The sequence below is a fragment of the Lepisosteus oculatus genome, chromosome 17, assembly GCF_040954835.1.
Source record: "Lepisosteus oculatus isolate fLepOcu1 chromosome 17, fLepOcu1.hap2, whole genome shotgun sequence".
In the NCBI taxonomy this organism is placed as follows: Eukaryota; Metazoa; Chordata; class Actinopteri; order Semionotiformes; family Lepisosteidae; genus Lepisosteus; species Lepisosteus oculatus.
The window spans coordinates 18,550,736-18,571,806 of record NC_090712.1 but is presented as its reverse complement, the minus strand read 5'-3'; the positions used below and the strand labels follow the sequence as shown (position 1 = coordinate 18,571,806).

The window sequence follows — 21,071 nt, the reverse complement described above, 5'->3', positions numbered from 1 at the left end:
TTGTCTTGTGCTGAAAGACTGCTCTGGTTTAATATGACTTGTTATTAGCATTCTGAACATCGACAAAAGTCATTCATGTTTATTTAATATCTTCAGCTGCATTTCTCTTTATGGTCATATGCTTTTACCACTCCTGTGTCATGAGAGATCTCCAGGGATTCTGACATTTATAGCTTCTCAAACTGCTACACAAAAAACTCTCAGTGTATTCAGCGCTTACAATACGTAATTCTCAATTAATGTCCATACCAACCTTATTTGTTTTACCAGCTAGAGCACCTGGACTTCAAAATGTCTTTATTTATTGTTTGTTTTATAAAGAGAAAAGAAAGAGCATTATTTATACATCTAGCAATGCATTTCACTTGTGTTCCACAAAATACAATGTTGCAAGTTTTTGCCATTTTAAAGCCTTTAAATGACACTGAATCCAGACTCTCACACAAATTGATTGTGGGGAAAAAACAACTTTTGAAGTAGGATTTATTGAATATCAGACTTCTGTACCATGTTTCATAATCAGATAAATAAAACATTAAAGTAGGTATTAGGTTCTTAACTGCTAAAGGACTCTGAAGAATACGAGTAAATTAACATGAGGTGATGAATACCTACTCTCTCTTCAAGTTCATTTACCAGAAGAAAAAACTCCTCTACATTTTCTCATTTCAGCAACCTCTGCACATCTGTTTCACTTTGTGCTAGCAATTAAAAAGCTAATAAATTATACAGACAATATAAACTAATATTCTGTTTTACTATATTGTTTCACACTGTCAATCAATCATAAAGCTGTACAGTATGCTGTACTGCATGTGGCTCAACACCACCATTTGTTTCACTCTATAATGAAAATGAATTATTATTATACTATGTTATTTCCTACTATATTCATTCATATAGTACATTATGTGATACCATACTATATTCATTCATATTATACATGATTAGGAAGATTAATACATGTTAAGTTAGTATGAAAATACTTCACTGAAAGTTGTATTTCAGTACATTATTCATTTTAGGACAAAGTATATTTTAATTAAACCCCATTAGGACAACAACAGGTTTTACCTGAGTCAATGTGAGTTCCATGGCCAGAACTTGCCTGTGATGCTCACTGTTTGCTTTTATGCAGTTGATCCATCCGTTCTTTTTTCTTTTAAGAATTCAGCACATTTTTAGCCATTAAAGATCGAATATCCCCATCAAATGTGCACTGAATCTTATTCATGATGAACTGCACTTACATTTTTCTGTTTTACGTTTGTTTCAGAAGGAAAAGATACTTACGTTTGTCTACATTTTTCTTTCTGAACAATATGAATTTTGACAACACATTTTCATAAATCTGAAGTCTGACAGTTACTTAAAAAATCTGTCACACAATCAACACAGTATGTAGTCCCTTTTTTCCCGTTTTCAAGTTAAAAGTTTAATCTTTTGTGTTTTTTCCCTGCCCTATACTTGTGACAGCTACCTGTGGAGGGAATGTGACAGGCCCAGCCGGGGTGATTTTATCTCCTAACTACCCACAGCCTTATCCTCCGGGGAAGGAATGTGATTGGAGAATAAAAGTCAATCCTGACTTTGTAATTGCCTTGATTTTTAAGAGGTATGCTTTTCATGCTTTGCTGGAGGCCGCCTACTATACATTCAAATGCTTTAAAACAATCATTTTTTTAAGCAAGCAATCTGGACTAGACTTCATTTATCACACCACATGGTTTCTGAATTGTGCAGACTTGCAAATCACAAGAGTGAATGTCTAATGTAAGTATCACACAATAAAATAAATGCTAGTGTTTCAGCTGATTATATGATTGGGCTTTTTATTATATTGGTGGATAATGTAAATAAAGCAGTTTAAGCCCTATTGCTATTTCAGTTTTGTTCTTATTTACCTTTGAATTATTTTTACAAACGTTTCCATAAACAATGACACATAAAACGCCTCTCTGAATTATGCAGCTCTTTATTTGCAAAGTTTCTAAAAGATTAAAATAGCTTTGTGTGGCTTTGGTGTGAGATTTGTTATAATATGATTTTACCAAACAAGACATCAGTCTAACTCCTTCTGTTTATGATATTTTTTCTTTTATGTCATAAATGCTTTTTAATCAAAGACTAAAACAGCTGCAACAGAATATTGAAACATGAAAAAATGCTGTAAATTTCAGTGCTGCATAAAATTTTTCATTTTTCTCATCATATCTCCTCTTTGAATCCTCTGAGAGCGTCATTTTCTTTCATCCCCTGTTTTTAAGAAATAAGCAGTAATTACGTCAACCTCTCATCTCCTCTGTGTGGCAGAATATATCCTAGTGGATGAGGAAAATCTTCATTTCTTCCAGCAGTTCATTTTATCTTTTGCAAAAGTATTTTTCACTGTTTTATTAATCCTATTTGATCTCTTTCAGTTTCAACATGGAACCCAGTTATGACTTTTTACATATTTATGAGGGAGAAGACTCCAATGGCCCTCTGATTGGTAGTTTCCAAGGCAGTCAAGCTCCTGATAGGATAGAGAGCAGTGGGAATAGCCTGTTTCTGGCTTTTCGCAGTGATGCTTCTCTTGGGATGTCTGGTTTTGCCATTGAATACAAAGGTAAACAGGCAAGCTGTTATAGCTTGCTTTCATTTTTTTTACAGATACATTATTAGTACTCTACTATAAAATCCCAGCCATATGAAAACGTCAGTTTTGATCCAGAGATAATGAAACGCAAGCACAAAATGGAGGAGTCACAAAAATATCATTTACCGAACTCTCGATTTCGTACATCACGCAGGATTTAGGGCCTGATGTGGGTGACAGTTCATAATTGTACAATTTGTGTTGATATATTTAAAACACAGGTCCATGATGTTGAATAGCTTCACTGTTTTCAGGAGATGTTAATTTCGAGTTGTCAGGGCTTGCAGACATACCTGAAGAAGGCTCCACGGCCAAAACCTTGTGTTCTCTTTCTTCTTTTTTTCAGCATGGAATAAACCTATTACTTGTTCCTTTGCAGCCTACGCATGCTGACGCAGCTACCCACCTGAATGAATACATTTGTATGATTATTATTTGTTGGAATCTGATAAAGACTCTTAAGAGATAAATATACTGTATGTACAGTATATATGGAATATCAGAGTTACCCACAATGTTATAGTGTCATGACCTAAAAGTATTATAGATTGTATAATATTTACAAAACTATTTAGAAAAATAACAGTTCTTATGGGTAACCAGCTGTGTGGATTAGTGACTAGGGTTGTGGACTCAGGAAAGTTGGGAGTTCGTTTCTAATGGAGGAAGCTGCAGCTCCAGTAAATAAGTTACTGAGACCTCCGGCTGTCTTTGTAAATTTGTTGTTATTTGATATACCTGGCTAAACAAAGAAATACAAGTATACACTTCTGGTACCACTCATGCAGCAGAAATGGTTCATATATAAATAATACTAACTGTTTTTTGACATTTCTATGCATAAGGGTCTGGTCTGCAAACAATTGTGGCTTGTGATGTAAAAAGAAAGGTAATATATCCGGTAATGAATAGGTGATACCCTTGCAATGAACATTTTATTGCATTTAGTGAAGAAGTTCATTACATTTACTGACTGTTTACCAATAATATGTATCACCTAATATACACTATAGACTTTATATAATACAGTATATACAGTATAGTGGTACATACCGTATGCACAGACTATATAATATATTTGGCATTATTAATACAAAAAAGACAGAATTAGAATTATTTTTAGATTGTTCTGTTCCTCTCAGTTTGAAATAGCTTTTATTTAACACTCATTCTCATGATATACATATATGCATAAACATTAGGAGGAACAGCGTTGTAGGTTAAAATATGTGTCAAGAGTTGCAGTGAATTATAGGTATGAATATTAGCTCTTGTTCCATCACAAAGCTACAGGAGACAGAACTGTCTTCTGACTTTCCACTCTTTTTCTGCATGTAAAGTCAATTACCATTACCATGTGTGATATGCATATCTACGTCTTTCCCTCTGATCTGTCAATATTAAGACAATAGAAGCCCTGTAGTAAAAACAATCAAGAACAAATTGATTTTTTTATCTGCCTTCATGAAGTGTCCAGTGACACAGAACTGTAATAATATTTTCATCTGTGGGAGCGAGAGGTTACTTTTGAGAGAGCGACACTGTGTTTTCAGCAGACATCTAGTAGTACTTTTCTCATTTTCATTTGATTGCTGTGATTTTTTTTCTTCTTCTTCTTAAATATGTTTATGTGGGTTAGACTGTTTTAAGAAGATAAACTGCGTTCATAGTGAAACGGCTTCTTCTAAAGTCATTCCATAATAAAGTGGACTTCCTAAGCCTCATATTGTTCTTACTGTACCTTAGGTATGAAGATGTTCAAATTACATAGATATACTGTAGATATATAAAAAGTACTGTATATACTGTATAGCTTACTTAACCATGATATTATTTTCATTACTATTTTTCATAACAGAAAAACCACGAGAGGCTTGTTTTGACCCTGGAAATATCATGAATGGCACTCGCATAGGAACAGATTTTAAACTGGGTTCGACAGTGACGTATCAGTGTGACTCTGGCTACACAACTGTTGGACCTTCAACTATAACATGCATTATAGGGAGTGATGGGAAACCTGTCTGGGAAAGAATCCTGCCTACATGCAAAGGTGAAGTATGATCAACTATTAATACACAGTGTCACAGATACACAAAATAATACGTAACTAGTTAGATCTCTATTTGTTAATTAAATGTTCATATACATGTAAACTGAGAAATTAAAGGGGTCTTTGAGTAATATTTTACTGAAGAAAATATATTGATCCTTCTATTCTTTTTCAGTCTGTTTTAATTGTTGAATTAATCTATTTTATGAAATTGACAACTTTAGTTCTCTTTTGATATATAAATAATTATTGTGTGTGATTTTTACTTTTATCATTTTAGCATTTAGTGGGTTGAGAGACCCTCTGTTTCCTATTGCAGTAGTGCTGTATCATGGGAAGAACATCAAATGCATTATAGAACTGTTTTGTTTGTTGTTGTTTTTTAAGAGGAGTGACTTTCCACACAAATGCACAATAAACTGTCGCTGCCTTCAATGTGGAGCTTAATAATCTTTAAAAATAACTCAGACAAATGAACAACATTTGATTGCCCACAAAGGGACTAAGTAACTGTTTGAATAATATATGTGCATTATATGTTATAAAATATTTATGCTTTCTACGATTAACTTGTTGTGCATTTGCATAGTGCAAGTGCAGGCAGTGACTAACTGTCAGCTTGCATGTGCCCTGGGTGATCACTACTTAGGCAGGTGGCGTGTATTTCATTTAATGTCCCCCTGCCTGTGACAGCTAAGACAGCAGGTCAAATCTTCATAGACATTAGGTTTCTGCAGCACTATTTTTTTTAATTACAGTACTTGCCCAAATTTCAAGTATATTTACAAACTCATCACATTTCTCTGAAAACGATTTTGAAGTTGTGGTATCTTTCACTTCTTTCTTCCCAGAAAGTTCAGTATTTTTCTTAGGCATACAAGTAGTGTTCCTGTATATATTATGATGCTGTAAATCCATATCACAGCTTTTATAGGTTATATTTCCCCCTTTTGCTTTATTGTATTTATATTTATGGTGATGATCTTTGATAACAGCTCTGGACAGTGACATCACCCCATTTATACATTTGAAAAGTTTAAAGGCTAGTAAATTGTAAATTAGCCCTCTGAGTCACCTGACCTAGTTTCTAGTTGCATTGTTAATACTTGAGTAAATTCCACAGTGTTTTGCTTTCACTGTCAGGACAGAACTGGAATCATAGACAAACGTGTGCCTTAATCAGACTTGGGCAGGCTGTGCCTTCTCTTCCGTCTGCTGTAACAGGCTGGGTGGCAGCGAGTGCCACTCACACACTCTTTCCTGTCTGAGGTCTGGGCTGTGGTCAGAGCTCACAGACAGGTACCTGCAGGATAGCCACTAGTTCATGTCTGCATCGTTGAATCCCTCGTGGAGCCATAGGACCCTGCTCAGTTGCCCTAAACCACAAAGTTCAAACTGAAATCAAAATCAAAATAGTAACAGACTAATTTGTAAGGTAGGATATTAGGATATCTGATTCTATTCACTTTCAAAGCTCCCCCTCCCCGACCACCACGATGACCACCATTCCTTTGGTCTGGAAGACTGCAAGATTTACAGAAGAAAGGTTGTTTTCAAATGACTATCACTCTCTCCACAAATCAGTCTCACAAAAAAGTCTGAGTTCTGTTTTCCTTGAGCATTAGTGCAATATATTTTTCACCAATTTATTACAGCACTTAGACCACAGCGTTGGGCAGTAAATGTCCCTGGATGCAATGTGTCACAATTTATGTTGTTGTTTGACCCAGCATTCTCTTAAAATCCATTTCTGGTATATGATGTAGAGCAATACAGATACTATGTTGTAACGTACAAATTAGGGGGTTACTAACTGAACACCACTTCATTGCATTATGATGTGTTTTTATGCAAATTTTGTTGACCCCCTTCATGTAAATCAGCCTAATGGGATTTAAACTCTGTAACCAACCATTCTGATGGATCTGACCCTTTTTTTAATGTGGTTAGGTTTCTCTTGCTTAGGGAGCAAAAGATCCTGAGTTTACTTCCAGCCTGAGCATTTATTTGTCAACACTGCTGATATATTTGGCTCACAACCTTTTATTTTTTTTTTGTTCGAAGTAAAAAGGTACACTTATTGTTATGTTAGTAGTTATTATTGTGTGGACTTTGCTTTGTGTCACTTTTGACAGGAAACCACATATTAGTTATCTGTATTCTTAACCATTAGAGCACCAGTATTTGCTATTTTGTTACCTTTGACTTCCTGTCAGAGTCCAATACTTCATTCTGTCCATGCAGCCAAGAATCCTCGACCCAAACAGTGTCACTGGCCTGCTTGACAATGGGAACTGCTCCTGGATTCAATTTGTATTTTTTTTCTGATCCTTTCAAATGAATTAAAACATTTTAAACATTTTGATCTAGTGCATCTGAAATTTAACTCATTTGTAAGTGCTTCTACTTATATACTCTATGGATTTAGATATTAAAAATGAATTTTCTGAAGGTAAATTGTCTCAATTCTGAAATTGCTCTAAAAGTTTTAAATCTTGGGTGAAAGCAGATACAGTATAAGTGGAATAATTATATGACTATATAACCTCATTATACACATATATTTCTTTTATTACTGTAATTGTCATTATTAACTTCTTTCTAAAGTCCCAATTTAAACACCTGAAAATAGCTTGAAATGTAATTACAAGAGCCAGCATTTCATCATGTGCAGCTAAACCAGTTTTCTGTTTTCCAAGAGACACAAATTCTTTATTAATAAACAGTCCCTTTTCCCCGGCTCAATTTTTGTCCTGTGATCTTGCTCTCTGTTACCATGACAACCCTACTGGAAGTTTTATTTTCCCAAAACAATGTGTGTTGAGTTGTGTGACACATACAAAACAATCCCTTGATTGCTTGGTTCATAAGCAATGATTACATTTTCACTAAGAAATTCAAAAATACAATTCAAAATGTTATGGAATGCAGTGCAGAGCACTCACAATAAATGAATGACCTCATTTTGGCAGTGACATTTCCATAAAATTAATATTTAATTCTGTTCCTTAATATTTAAGGTTTTTAGTGTGAAAAACTCTTCTTTTATTTAGTGTAGTTGTTTAGTCTTTAATCTAAAAATAACATGCATGTTTTGCACTGAAGTGAGACTTTTGGACATAGAGCAAACCTTATAATTCATTGCAACTACATTGTTCTAAACTGCATATAGTATTTAATATTGCCATATTTAACTGGCATAAAAGTAGTTTTTGAAAATATTGAAAACTGGAAACAAATAAAAGGAGCTCTTATATTTATGTAATTGTTCATTATTACATGCAGGACTGCATCATCTGGGAGGTCTGTTTTATTCAAATGACACATAAAAAAAACAGTCACTTGAGTCACATAACCAGTAATATTATCAAGGGAGAATAATATCTAAACTGGACTAAGTATCGAGCCGGTATTCCTAAGAAAATGGTAGGAGAAAAGAACTAAGGTGTGTGGAAAACCTGAGTTTTGGCAGATGAACAGGAGATTTGTGACCATATACAGTATAAGAAACTTACAAGGCATATTATAAATGCTGATTCCCTAGAAATCCTCAAGGAGTAGGTTAAAGAGGTTCTCCAATCAAGAGCTTAATTGTAACACAATGAACAGGGTGGTATGCAATTTTTCATCTTATAACCTTTCAGTTCTACAAGTCAGGAAGGTGAAACTGCAGTTGAAAGGTGTTTGAAGGGCTGCAGGCATAATTGCCAATCACTGTATAGCCAGGGGAGGTAAAGTTAGCACTTCCGTTTCACACATGAATTGATCATGTCATCCTGTCAATTTCCAATTCAATAAATTCCTGCTCATGTTTGCCTTTCTATCCATGTTATCTTGCTGTAACAGTCAGTATGATTCTATCATTTGAACAGAATTGACAAATGATGTCCAGGTGCTTAAATGTTTGGGTTGACATCCTGGATTTTAGTAGCTCTGAGATAGTTAGCGGGGAGAGTGATGATTTCACACACACAGACCCTTGTTCTTCTTACATACTAGTAGATACTGATTTTGAATGCAAATTTTGGTCTGAGAATTTAATTAGGGGACATAGTGGTACATTTACGATGGGGGGATGGGAATATATTTTGCTTTAAAGGCATTCAGTAGGAGAGCCCAGGAGAATTAGCATGTCCAGAACTTACACTGGTGAAGTTTTGTTTTTTAGTCTAACCAAAAAAAAAAGTAATGCTGAACAATAAAAAGAGGAATAAACTGTAGGTCATTCTTCACCTTCTAATTCTATTTTTAAAAGGTTTTTTGAGTTTCAACCGAAAGACACATCTGCCTCCGTCTCTCTTTTTGACTGAGAGTGAACTGTAAGGGTCACGTGGGGAACGTTTAAATCAGACGGAGAGAGGCAGAAAGCTCAGTTTGAATTCTAACCTCCTCACTTGGCATGCGTACATCCTGTGTTGATGTGGCCAGCAAAGGGTTTTTTTAGCCAAAATTAAATAGGCAAATTAGCTGAGTGATGACTTATCCGATAGAATTCAGAAAATGCATATAATCAAAATAGCATTATTAGATCCTCAATTAACTCCTGGAGTCAGTTTTCTTAATTATCTTGAAAGTGAGTGAAAAACTTGATGAGTTATTCTCGTTTGTGTTTTGTTGAAAATATGAATTTTTCCTCAGACAGGCCTGGGAGGCAAGGGGTCATTGAGTGTTTTATGAGCCAGTTTCTTTGCTTCCATCTAGAATACTGATGCCTTCTGAGGCACTCCCTTCAGCTTTTAAACAAAACTAATTAGAAAGGGGGTGAGATCCCTTTAAATAATAAAGGTTTTTTTTCACCCAAACAGGCCCTTTTATTCGTTTCCATAGTAACCAAAAGACTGTCTCAGTGCACTTGAATGAGGAATCCTGCTTGACTGTAAATAGTGCTGGTGGGGGAGGGGAAGTGTGGTGAGATGGCGCCCCACTGAGGAAATCCTGAAAAATAATACTGAATAGACTCACAGAGGTTTGTTTCTTTTTACTGCAGATGTTAAAAAATAAGATGTGTGGATGTGTGTGTTCGTGTGTGGTGGGGTGCGGCTGAAAGGCGCAGAGAGGCTTTCCTGTTTATTTCTGTACAAGATAGCGGGGATGTTGTCAGAAGCTTACTCCCAGCGAGCAGGCAAGCGGGCCAGGTGGCATGCACATCTGTTGTCACGATGCTTATGAAAGAGTATTGCTCACCGGGAGTTTGATCCAGAATTAAGCTTCAGAGAGCATGTACAAAAAATGCACAAATATAGTCAACATTTTAGCTTGTATAATTACTGTTGCTTTTATATTTCAAAGAAAGCATAGCTGCAAACTTTAGAAAGAGAAAAAAGAATTAGCACAGGGGAAATGGAAAAAACTTACAGTATAGCAGAACAAGATTTAAAAAGGCAGCATGCCAATAGGACTGTTGCGGAATTTCGCAGAGCTTATGTCTCCTTAATTCTTAATATTTTCCCATATCCACTGGTGTTGCGTTTAATGTCATCCTGTGATTGCCAACTGTTAACGAACGAGTATGATTAAGAATGAGGAGCTCTGTGCACACTCTTCCAACATGCCTAGTTCTCCGACTCCTTGGTCAGCTCAAGCACTGGGAGATGTGCAGTGCCTTACCAGAAAGGTAACCCCAGTGGTGCTGCGCCATCTGCACTCTGCCATGTGGGGATTCCCCAGCTGCTGTGAACATCGACCAGATCGTAGAGCTCAACCTGCACTTCAGGAATATGCTGTACCTCCAGCGGTTCGACCATTTGAGAGACTAATTATTTAACGGTACATGTCTCTGGCATGGACCCAGTTGAAAGAACAAAAGTCCTTCACACAATAGAGTGGTACAAAGTTGTGAAATTATGTTGTTGTTACTCAGAGAAGGATAAACTCACCCACGAAAAATATGGGAATGAGATCAAGCAAATATTACAAATTGCCTGCAGTACTGGGCATTGATGACATCATTTTTTATAGGATAAATGCTGGTTTTGACAAGAGCAGAAATTCTATTTTTCAAGGTCTACATGCTGTACATTAAACATGTCGGCACACAACATCAGACTACAGTACGGACATTGTTCGCTTTGGGTAGGGAGCAAAGTCTTATTAAACTACACAAACAGAAGTCCAGTGCACGCGTGTTTCACCGACAGAAACTGAAAGTCAGAAAATATCCAGTAGAAAAGCTTTCATGATGGATTATTCTAATATTGTATTAGGTAGTAAATACAGTATTTCGTATAAAAAGCTTACAGTTTAGAAATTTGGAACCCGATGAACATAACTGTACCTTAGCATAGTGTTAAATTACCATTTTCATAGATGCCTCTGTGCTTAACTGTGAAATTCTGGTTTCTACAGGGGGCTTCATTGGTTTAATGGCTCATAACTTGGAGCCCTTTATGGAAACCAAGAAGAAAAGGTGATATGATCAAAGGTTTTGAATTGGTTTGATATGCAGAGGATGATAAGACAGGGCTGCTTCTTGACTTCAGGTTTATGCACTCTGTAAGGTATTGCAGGCAGATGAAGGTACAGACCTGAGGGAGCTAGCGCTTAGAGGCTTAGTATGCTGATGGTGTGCCAGGAATTTGAATTAAAGATTTTTTGTAGCCAGGACCAAGTGGATGAAAGGAACAGGAAAGGAGCAGAAAGATCATAGAGAGGAATCAACTGGTGGGGAGATTGGAAACCTGGAGAGATCTAAGCACCAAGAGTCAAACCAACATGACAAGGGGGGAAAGTTTAACTTGGTTCCTTTATTATGTTGAATAAGAAGCTTCCGTGACAAATGTGATTGGTGCTGTAGTTAATTTAATTTGAAGTCCTTGCACTCTTAGCATTCATGTTATCATGCAATTTCAAGTATCTTTTATATTTAAATATTAGGAGTATCTATGGAATCTAGCAACAATGAATAGATATAGTAATGTAACTTTGCCAACCAATGATTATTTTTCTTTTCTCATCTCTTTTGTTGGTGTCTTTCTGAAATGAAACCTTTTCTTCTGGGCAGCCTGCACATAGAACAGTGATGAAACATACTTTCGTTTTAAACTAATTTGATTTTTTCCTTGACCTATTGGTCTGTATGCTTACACAGAATTTTAATCTTTGTCCTAGTCCTAGTCTGTGAAACCTGCATAAAGTTATGCATTTCCTCCTTTCACTTTTTTCAGTCCTGCACTGCATGTTTCAACATTTTGTTAATCACATATAAAGTCTGTGTATTGTCTCTTATACCATGCAAAGGTTTAAAACAGTCTGTAAATCAATAAATGTTTTTTTTGTTGTATTCAGCTCCCTGTGGAGGTCAGTATACAGGCTCTGAAGGAGTGGTCTTGTCTCCAAATTATCCTCACAACTACACTGCTGGTCAGACATGCCTGTATTCAATCACTGTATCCGGAGAATTTGGTAAGTGAATTGTAATTCAGCTTTTCTTATCATACTGTATATGGACTGATTTAATTGAATTCGCATATTTACTATTCATTTTTCTGGCTTTCTGCCTTTTAAACCATCCAGTCATTAGCAGTGCTTCAAATAAATATGCTGCTAAAATATGATAAATTAAAGACAGAGATTTTGAAACTCCATAATTCAATTTTTCAAGATGCAGTATGAATCTGAATTGATTTTAATTGGGATACTACTAAAACAACAATGATAATTATAAAACTTATTTTTTTGGTCATAAAAACATTATGTTCGCTTTGTTTTAAAATAATTGCCATTGCCAGTGGAACTTTGCCCAAGTCAGGGAACTCGTAAGTTGAGCTGTATGTAAGAGATACTGAAGGCTTCTGAGGAAAAAGGGCAAGATATACTTAGTACACAGGATACCTTGCCTCTCCAAGGATTTAATAAAGCTATTTCTCACAGATTGGCCTCTTTCACCTTCTCAAGGCTGCTGGTGGGACACACATTTTCTTTCTCTCTCGAGGCCTTAGAACATGCATGTACCCACGCAGGCGAGGAAAATGTAGTCCCTGGAAGCCTGTGACTGCCCCTTCCTGGATTCTGTGTTCTTCAGTTCTGATCTTCTTGCAGTCTTCCAAGAGCTTATAGAGGCTGTTTTGGCTAGGCTGAGCTACCTTTGGTTTATTTGAAAAAATCTCTCTTTCGCAAGAGACTAGCCTGTGCGGCATATCTTCCTGGAGAGAGCTCTCACCTCTCTCTCTCTTTCCCCCCATTCCTCTCTGGATTCGATCAGCTACCGCTATTGTTTTTCTGTCGTTTTTTTCTGCCTTGTTTTGTTCACCAAACTCACATCACCCGTGTCTTTTTTTTCTATTTCAGTGTAAGACTCCCTCTGAGAACAAGGGGGATTTTAACGCAGTCCCTTTCATTCACCTTCAGCTGTTTCTTGCTGTTTCACAGGCTCTCTTGACATGTGTGATAGACAACCTCTGCAATGGCCTGATACGTCTGCCTGCATCCTTTCACAAATCTCCATAATATTCTACCCCCTTCTGTGCACTGCTTTCTCTCTTTGGGAACCATAAGCCAGTGCCTTAGTCTCCCCTAGCCTTCGGAAAAGCCTTTCACAAGGTCAAGCATACAATATGTGCTCTAGTTTCCATCTCCACTACTTCTCCGTCACAATTATTTCTCTACCTGACCAGTTATTTCTGTGTTTCAGCTTTAAAGGCTTAGACCATGCTCTGTCCAAACTGTGTTTGTCCCACTAGATTGCATAAGAATTGTCTTTGGCCAAGAAAAGTGCTAGCTTCTCCCCCAACCTGTGGGAGTACTGGCAACATCACAAGAGCTATTCCAGGGCACTCCTCTGTCTGCCATTTGTGGAGCTGCAAGTTTAGCTACTACACAGCTTTAAAAGATTTTGTCTTAACATCACAAGTTCTTTATCATCCACTGGATCAATGGTGCCTGAGATTGTTTGCTGATCCGCGTCGTTTGAGGTGATAGAGTTAGTAGCACTTCCCTGCTGTAATGGCTTCCTTCAAGACAGCTTAGGTAAATTGGCAATAGTCACCTTTTGTAATGAAAGGGTACAGAAAGTTATGGATGAGACTTGGGTTCCCTGAAAGGAAGAAGCAGCCACCGACCAATAATGTCTTTCTAATAGATGAACATGGGCTCACAAGCAAGAGAGGCTAAGCTGACAATCACTGAGTTACTGAAAATCAATAGACTTTAATGAAAAATGGGTAGCTCATGATAAAATAACATTTCACTTATTATTGACTCTTTACATAATGGTAAATGATGGTTATTTTCATACCCATTAATGAATGAAGATGTCTGAAGACAAACACTACAAAGGCAAACAAAACTCAATAACTGATATCATTGAAAAAACAGTCGATGGGAAATATTTGCTGCGGAAACCTCCCTTCTTACCAATAGTGTGGTCTCAGGACTTGCTGCTCCACACCTACCCAAATTGTTGTTTGGCATTTTAATTTACCTGTGACTGGCTTTTCTCCATGGTCTTGAGGAGATCCATTAATCCCAGGAGACTATACATCTGTATCGGATGATCTTAGTCACATTGCCTCAATAATCAGTTAACCAGCTGCCCTTGAGACACTTAGCTTCTCCAGGTTCTTTGTGTTGGTTTGGGTCTTCTTTATGGTTAATCACGTTTTTCTTCTTCTCCTCATAGAGATTTTCACAAGTACATTCTGAAACAGTGCCTGGTCTCAGTGGGATTCATTCAGGATTTTCCCTATCCTGCACAGTTCACTATTGCTACCTGCCTTTATCTTGCTCACCAGGCTTACACGTCCCTGGGTCAAGCTCCATGTCTTGAAATGACCACCACTGAGTCAAGGCTCTTACAATCCCTTGCCCTCTTGAGGAAAATAACTTATCCTCTTTCACCAAACTGCATTAGAATTAGAGAAAACAATATTTTCTCTTTTTGGTGTTCTTTTTCGATGTCAGCCTTGTTATAGACTATGGCTGCAACCTCCTTGTCTGCTCCTATCTCTATCCCACAGGTACCTCCTCAGTGGTACTTATACAGTTAACTGGCACCCCTCCCTCCCTGTCAATGCTGGCCCAAGTCATGGCCAGACCTTTTTCTTTATCTGCACTTACAAGATCTTTCCTTGTTAGGATTTGGAGCAGGCTCTTTTAAATGCATGGCTCATTTATACACCTCCCAAGGGATTACGTACTTGTTGTCCATTCTGCTTGAGTCTTCTCTTAAATGCGCACTCCTATGTGAAATGTCACAATGCTGCTTGAGTGTCCGTCTCCTGTAAGATAGCTTGTTGCCCCTGCTGGTCTCACTCATCATACAACCTGTTGCACTGTAGCCCTTTTTCAAATCAGAATAAAAATGAAGAATCATTGTTCTACATGTATATCATTATTCATAAGAAATATCAATTAAGTAACTGCATTTAATTTTAAACAGTATTATGCACATAAAATTCACCCTTTTCTAGTATTACTGTATATGCAAAGTGTCTGCAGATAACTTTTGTTACGTCCTATTACCAAAGCTGAAGGTCTTTAAGTGTAGATACTCAAGCAAGTAGGGAGAATTAAAATGTAATAATTAAATGTACTTGGGGATATCAAGGATAGGTCCATCAACCTTATTAAAAAATATGAAACTGCTACAGGAAGGCCGCTCTACTTTTAACCATGTTAAAATGTAATCTTCTAGCTTTTTGTAAACACTTTTTAAAATTATTGTATAATGCAGTTGTATCATACAGGCTAATATTAAACATTTAATTTGCCTCATAATAGTTGTAAAAGATGCAGTTCTGCAGGTACATTCTGACCCCATTTCCTTAAAGTATTTTTCAATGAAAGAGAAATGACACACAGTATGCATAAAGCTTCTTATTGTAACTTTAATTGCATGAAATGTTTGTTTTTGTTCTGATCAGTCTTGTTATGTATGCCTGGGGGCCCTGGAACTTCCCCAGTCAGTTTTAATCACCATGTGATTTCAGCCCAGCAGGGGTACAGAAAGGCAGCACACCTAATCGAAATCACTGTGAGCACTGCTCCTCATTGACAATGGCACACCTTAATCCTTAGTGGGGTACTGGAAAAAATCTCCTCTGCGTATAGACTCCATGCAAACAATATTAAAGTGTAGATATTTTTTGGTTAATATTATTTGAAGTTTTTTTTTCCTTTTTTTGCAGAAGGCTGCTGATTCTAGTGTGAAATTCAGAATATTTAGGGCCTTGACTCAACTTCAAATTGAGTTCATTCTGAGTGTTTATGCTTGAATTGCCAGTTTCATTCAGTGCAGCAGGGAAGTTTACACCACCTCATCGTACCCCAAGATGATCTTGTTTTATTGAATTTATGGTCCAAAGAGCAGGGTGAAGGTTTCCCCTTAAGTACACTAAGTAAATAGAAGTAATTGACTCACAGTTAAAAACATTTTCCTGGACTAGAGTAAAGGCTTAAAACTCCAAACATTGGGGTCTGGAATGCAGCAGGTTTTTTATCCATAATCCGTACATGATAAATTTAAAACTGAGAAGATGATGAGGATTTAAAGAGGTGTACAAAACCTTTTAGATTTTGGAGTCAAATGGTCTTGATTGGGGAAACTTTGGTCTAGTACTGTACATTTTAATGCTCCATTTTTTATTTAGGTAAAATTCTCCTGCTAGTTTATTAGGTTAGCTAATCTGCATTTATGACTTCTCGCATTTGAATGACAGATGTAATTGCTTACAGTAAGCATACAAACCTAATCTCTGATTAAATACACAACTATTATTGTCATGGAAAGAATGCTTTAACAAAACAACACACAATAAGCATGACAAAATGCTGAAGAGAGACGATTTGTAGGGACAACATATAGTAGGGGGAGATCCGTTACATGTTATATAACTTAGAGGAGTCATTTCATTAGCTTTTCAGAAAAAGAAACTGCTTTGGAAATGTTGAGTGTTCCGGTTCAACTGAATTTTCAGTAGTCACTTTCAGTGAAATGACATTTTATTGTTTTTATCTTCAGACAAATATAAAGATAATTTGAAATGCAAAATGTTTAATTGTATTCATCCTATTCTGTCTTCCCAGTGGTGTTTGGGCAGTTTGCCTACTTTCAGACAGCAATGAATGATTCAGTTGAGCTGTTTGATGGTGCCAGCCAAAATGCCAGACTCCTGAGTTCCCTTGCAGGAACTCATACAGGTAAATAACAAATATAAAGGTAAATAATGTCCAAGCATTCTTGGAAATTCTAAAGCCATAGGCAAGGAACTGTAATAACATAGTGTATAATTGAAATATGGAGCTGGTCAGGATAGTAAGACAGTTTGGTGTAATATAATACACACTCAGCTCGAATGGCTCATGAGGTAAGGCACATGACAGCTTTGGGAATTCGTAACCGTCCTATTTTCTGGTTTTAAACTATCCTATTTCACATGAAGCATTGAGAAACCTTTGAAAATGTATTGATAATGATGGAATTTTCATTGGTTTCAGTATGTTCCTTCATTACCAATCACTGGCAGTAGGACAGGTGTAGAATATGCTGGTGCATTTTTGCAATTTAGTCTTTTAGCCTGCCTGTTCTCAACTTGCATACAGTATGTTACTATAAAGCAAGCTGTTAATTACATAGGTTAAATATGGAGATTAAATTCACAACCCTGATGGGTTAAAATGGGTTAAAACGGGCCCAGGTGTAGAAGTCCATTTGAATTTACATCACCATACACATTTACTCCTTCATTAATTAATGCTTCTTATCCTCTTAACCTAGTTTATGTTCAGTTCCATTTGTATATTCTGTATATTTATGCAACAATCTAGTTAACATTGCTAAACAAAAAAAGAATGGAATTCTGAAGAGCAGCAGATAAGCTCTGCACCAAAATCCACACAAGAAAACAGTATGTTTTCCTTGAGCTAACCTGTTTCTGTGAATGTGGAAGAGAATTCCAAAAATCAAATTATTGCTTAACATAAATTTAATTAGCAACATTGTTTTGACAAATGTGTTTGTACTAAACTTTTAATCACATTCTTTAAGCATTTAAATCCTCATTGCTTCCTTTGTGATTTGCAATTGTGTTTTGAAACCCCAATGTTTTCATCATTCAGTAAAAGGAAGGCTTGAAAGGTTACTTTGTCTGCAATTTGCATCTTTCTTACACACTCTAATAACTTTGTTTAATAACTTGACCATTTTGTGCAGGAATAGCTTAACTAAGGAAGAGTACAGAAACAGCAGGCCTGTCCTCTCTCCACCATCTCTATCAGATCCTGCACAGTAGATGCACATCCCCAGGGACAGTCAACATGGGAAGCAAACATCATGCTTTTTTATGTGCAGGTGTGAGCAACTAAGAGTGATTCTTTCCAAGGCCATTAAAATTGGTGCTGAATATGGGGAGAGCACATTCAAAGTGACAGGCTATGCCATATGTCATTAAATACTTATGAATTTAAGGTCACAAAATTAGACCAGGACCGGCCTACTTTCAGAAACAAAATTCCCTTTTTTCTGTTTTATAGATTTTCTGAGAGGACCAACATGGCATTTGTGCCATTAACATAACATCTTTGTATCAAAAATCTAATATTTTATATTTCTTTGTTCTTAATTTTAGTTTTCTTTTCAAATGGGAAATTAATGTTTTCTCTTGAAAGAAAGCAGCTGTAATTTCGGTCCACCATAATTCACGATGATGGTGATATGTTCAGTGTAAGGCATTTTCCTGGGATATAGAGTAAATGGGGTCTGTTCCATTCCTGCTGATAAAATGTTTTGTGGCCTTCAATGAGTTATATGCTATATGGTTTTCCAGTTGCACTGCTCAGCTCTTATTATTTTAGGTACACTCAGTGTTAATGCACTAAATATTGCCATTGCAGCAAAATGTGAGTTTCACTGATGATTTCTAAGGATGAAGTAATGACTGCTTCACCAGTTGTGCTCCAAGTGCACAAATACATTCTTTATTGCGCAATAATAAAGGGGTACCATATTCAGAGGGACAGAAGCAGCGTGAAAAGGGGACATGACTAGAAAACAGGCAGTCCCTTACAGCAACAATTCTTCACCCATGAACTCTCAAACATGAGAAGCCCATTTTATTTTATTCCTTTTATTCCCAGAGGAGAGGCTGTGATATTGGGGTTTTCTCAGTGCAGGATTTCAATCCACTGGGGATCCGTCCTCTAAAGAGCTCCCTGTCTCCCATCACTCCTTTATGACCCCTGCAGGCTCACGAGGGGAACAGCACCCTATGGTGCTCACACACCCTGCCCCCACGCAACCCCTGACACTGACACACAGACCTGCACATGAGGCCACTACACAGGGAAAACATACGACTATAGCATGGAGGACATACAGTATGTACAAAAGCAAGTCCTTATATCTTTCACCTGTTACACTATTGTGCCTTCTGTTTTGGCAGGAGAGACCTTGCCCTTAGCCACATCCAACCAGATTTTGCTGCGATTCAGTGCTAAAAGTGGTGCATCTGCCAGAGGTTTCCACTTTGTTTACCAAGGTATGTGTAAGTGTTCATTACTGCACCACAGAGCTTAGCGCATGAGACAAATGGTGCCCGGGGCTTGCAGTTGACATTTATGCTTGAATTAAAACTGAGCTTTTGTTCTAGGAGGGCCCATATAAAGATGTTATATTTGTTATGATGTGCCACAGAGCTCTGCTTTAAGCTCATTCCTCAGAATTAAAAATGAACACAGTTCACAGGTGTCCAGCCATGTCATTGCTTTGCCTTTTTATGTGAAAGTCCTAACCAGTCACCACTGCTAAGCCGCTGACCCCTGCAGTGCTCAGCTCAGCTTTGAGACAACATGCCCTTACCTCGCAGTGCACCAGCACAGTGAGTACAGGCACTGTGGTGTGAGATGGAAAAAGGAGTTTCTTCCATCAATGCTTGAGAGCTCACTAGCCAGTTTTGCCTGGTTACCTTTCCACATTTTGTTTTTTTTTTCCTTAAGCTGGTTTGGTTTAATTCCTTACTTTTTTGGACATAATATATATATATAGCAGCCTTGCGTAGAAAATATCAAATGTTTATTTCCTCTATGCAATTATACCAAGGTGTAGCATTTAGCACATATTGAGAGTTAATGAGTGAGTGCATTTAAACCTACTGGGAAATTGATGTCTTTTTTTTTACTATCTCACTTTGCCTGAGTGGATATAAAAAGAAGTGTCGTCAATGCAATAAAGCAAGAAGAGTTCAAGACATATTGCACTGTCATGGTTTTGGTATTCAAACAAGGAGTAAACGGCAGAACTATAAAAACAGAGCAAACCGTAACATTTATTACAGTCTTGAAATAGATCAGTCTGACTGTTGCAAGGAAAATAACACCAGCTGATCTCAAAATACATTTCACCAAACAGACATTTACACAATTGCAAGGATTTTAAACACGTTAAGAAAGTTTCCACTGCACCTTTTCAGTTTTTTTAAAGTTGTCAAAGCATGTAAAATAAAGAAGAAACTGGTGAAGGGGAAGATAACAAAGGTTTATTGGTATTACTTTTATTATTTTTAAATGAGAAAATATTGATAGATAATTATGGCTTCTGTACGTATAAAATATTGCATGACAAAAAACAAGGGAGTCGCAGTGGCGCAGTGGTTAGCATTGCTACCTCGCAGTGCTGGGGCCCTGGGTTTAATTCCTGGGGTGCTGTCTGTGTGGACTTTGCATGTTCTCTCTGTGATTGCATGGGATTCTTCTGGGTGCTACTGTCCAAAGACATACTGGTGGGTTAATTGGCTTCTGGGAAAACTGGCCCCGGTGTGAGTGTGTGTGTCAGTCTGTGTGTGCCTGGCGATGGACTGGCCTCCTATCCTGGGATAAGCTCTGGCTTCTCCGTGATACCCTATATTGGATAAAGCTGTTAAAGATGGATGGCTAAAAACAAGAAATACAAAAGTACGTGTGGATGATTAATTTAGAAAGTCTTGTTGCTTGCCATTTAGTTGTATAAAGTGGGCAGCAAAATCATAAAACCCTGCTGAATGTCTTGATAGAGCAAAACGGTGTGTCTTGTAATATACCCACTGGGTACAGAGTCAGTAATTTGATAGCATGCTGTGGCAGCATTGACTGCAATGAACAAACAGCCAGAAATATTTTTTTTCCCTTTCCCACGGGCTATGGGAAATGGTTCCAGTGAAGTCAGAGAAAGAAGTTAAATGTTACATATAACCAGCACCCTCGGGTGTTTCTGTTCATCACTCAAGTATTGTTATCAAGTATTGTTATACCTGTTTTTATTTTGATGGTATAATTTGCTCTTTGATTTCAATGTAAATACTGAATCTATTTAAGTAGTGCAAAACAAAATTAGTTTTCATGAGATCCACAAAATCCAACAATATGTCTTAGTTTTGGATATTTTTTGTTGAAAGGGTATTTCAGTTTTATTTT

At 37.0% G+C, this 21,071-nt stretch overlaps 1 protein-coding gene across 1 annotated transcript in view; it reads left to right on the top strand.

The window, feature by feature from the left end:
* csmd1a (CUB and Sushi multiple domains 1a) overlaps window positions 1-21,071 on the top strand; it is a 604,432-nt gene that overhangs the window by 512,890 nt on the left and 70,471 nt on the right. The window contains exons 28-33 of the mRNA XM_015363222.2: window positions 1,477-1,615; window positions 2,421-2,608; window positions 4,497-4,691; window positions 11,976-12,092; window positions 16,713-16,826; window positions 19,067-19,162. Coding sequence (XP_015218708.2) covers window positions 1,477-1,615; window positions 2,421-2,608; window positions 4,497-4,691; window positions 11,976-12,092; window positions 16,713-16,826; window positions 19,067-19,162 — 849 coding nt within the window. The remainder of the gene's footprint in view (window positions 1-1,476; window positions 1,616-2,420; window positions 2,609-4,496; window positions 4,692-11,975; window positions 12,093-16,712; window positions 16,827-19,066; window positions 19,163-21,071) is intronic.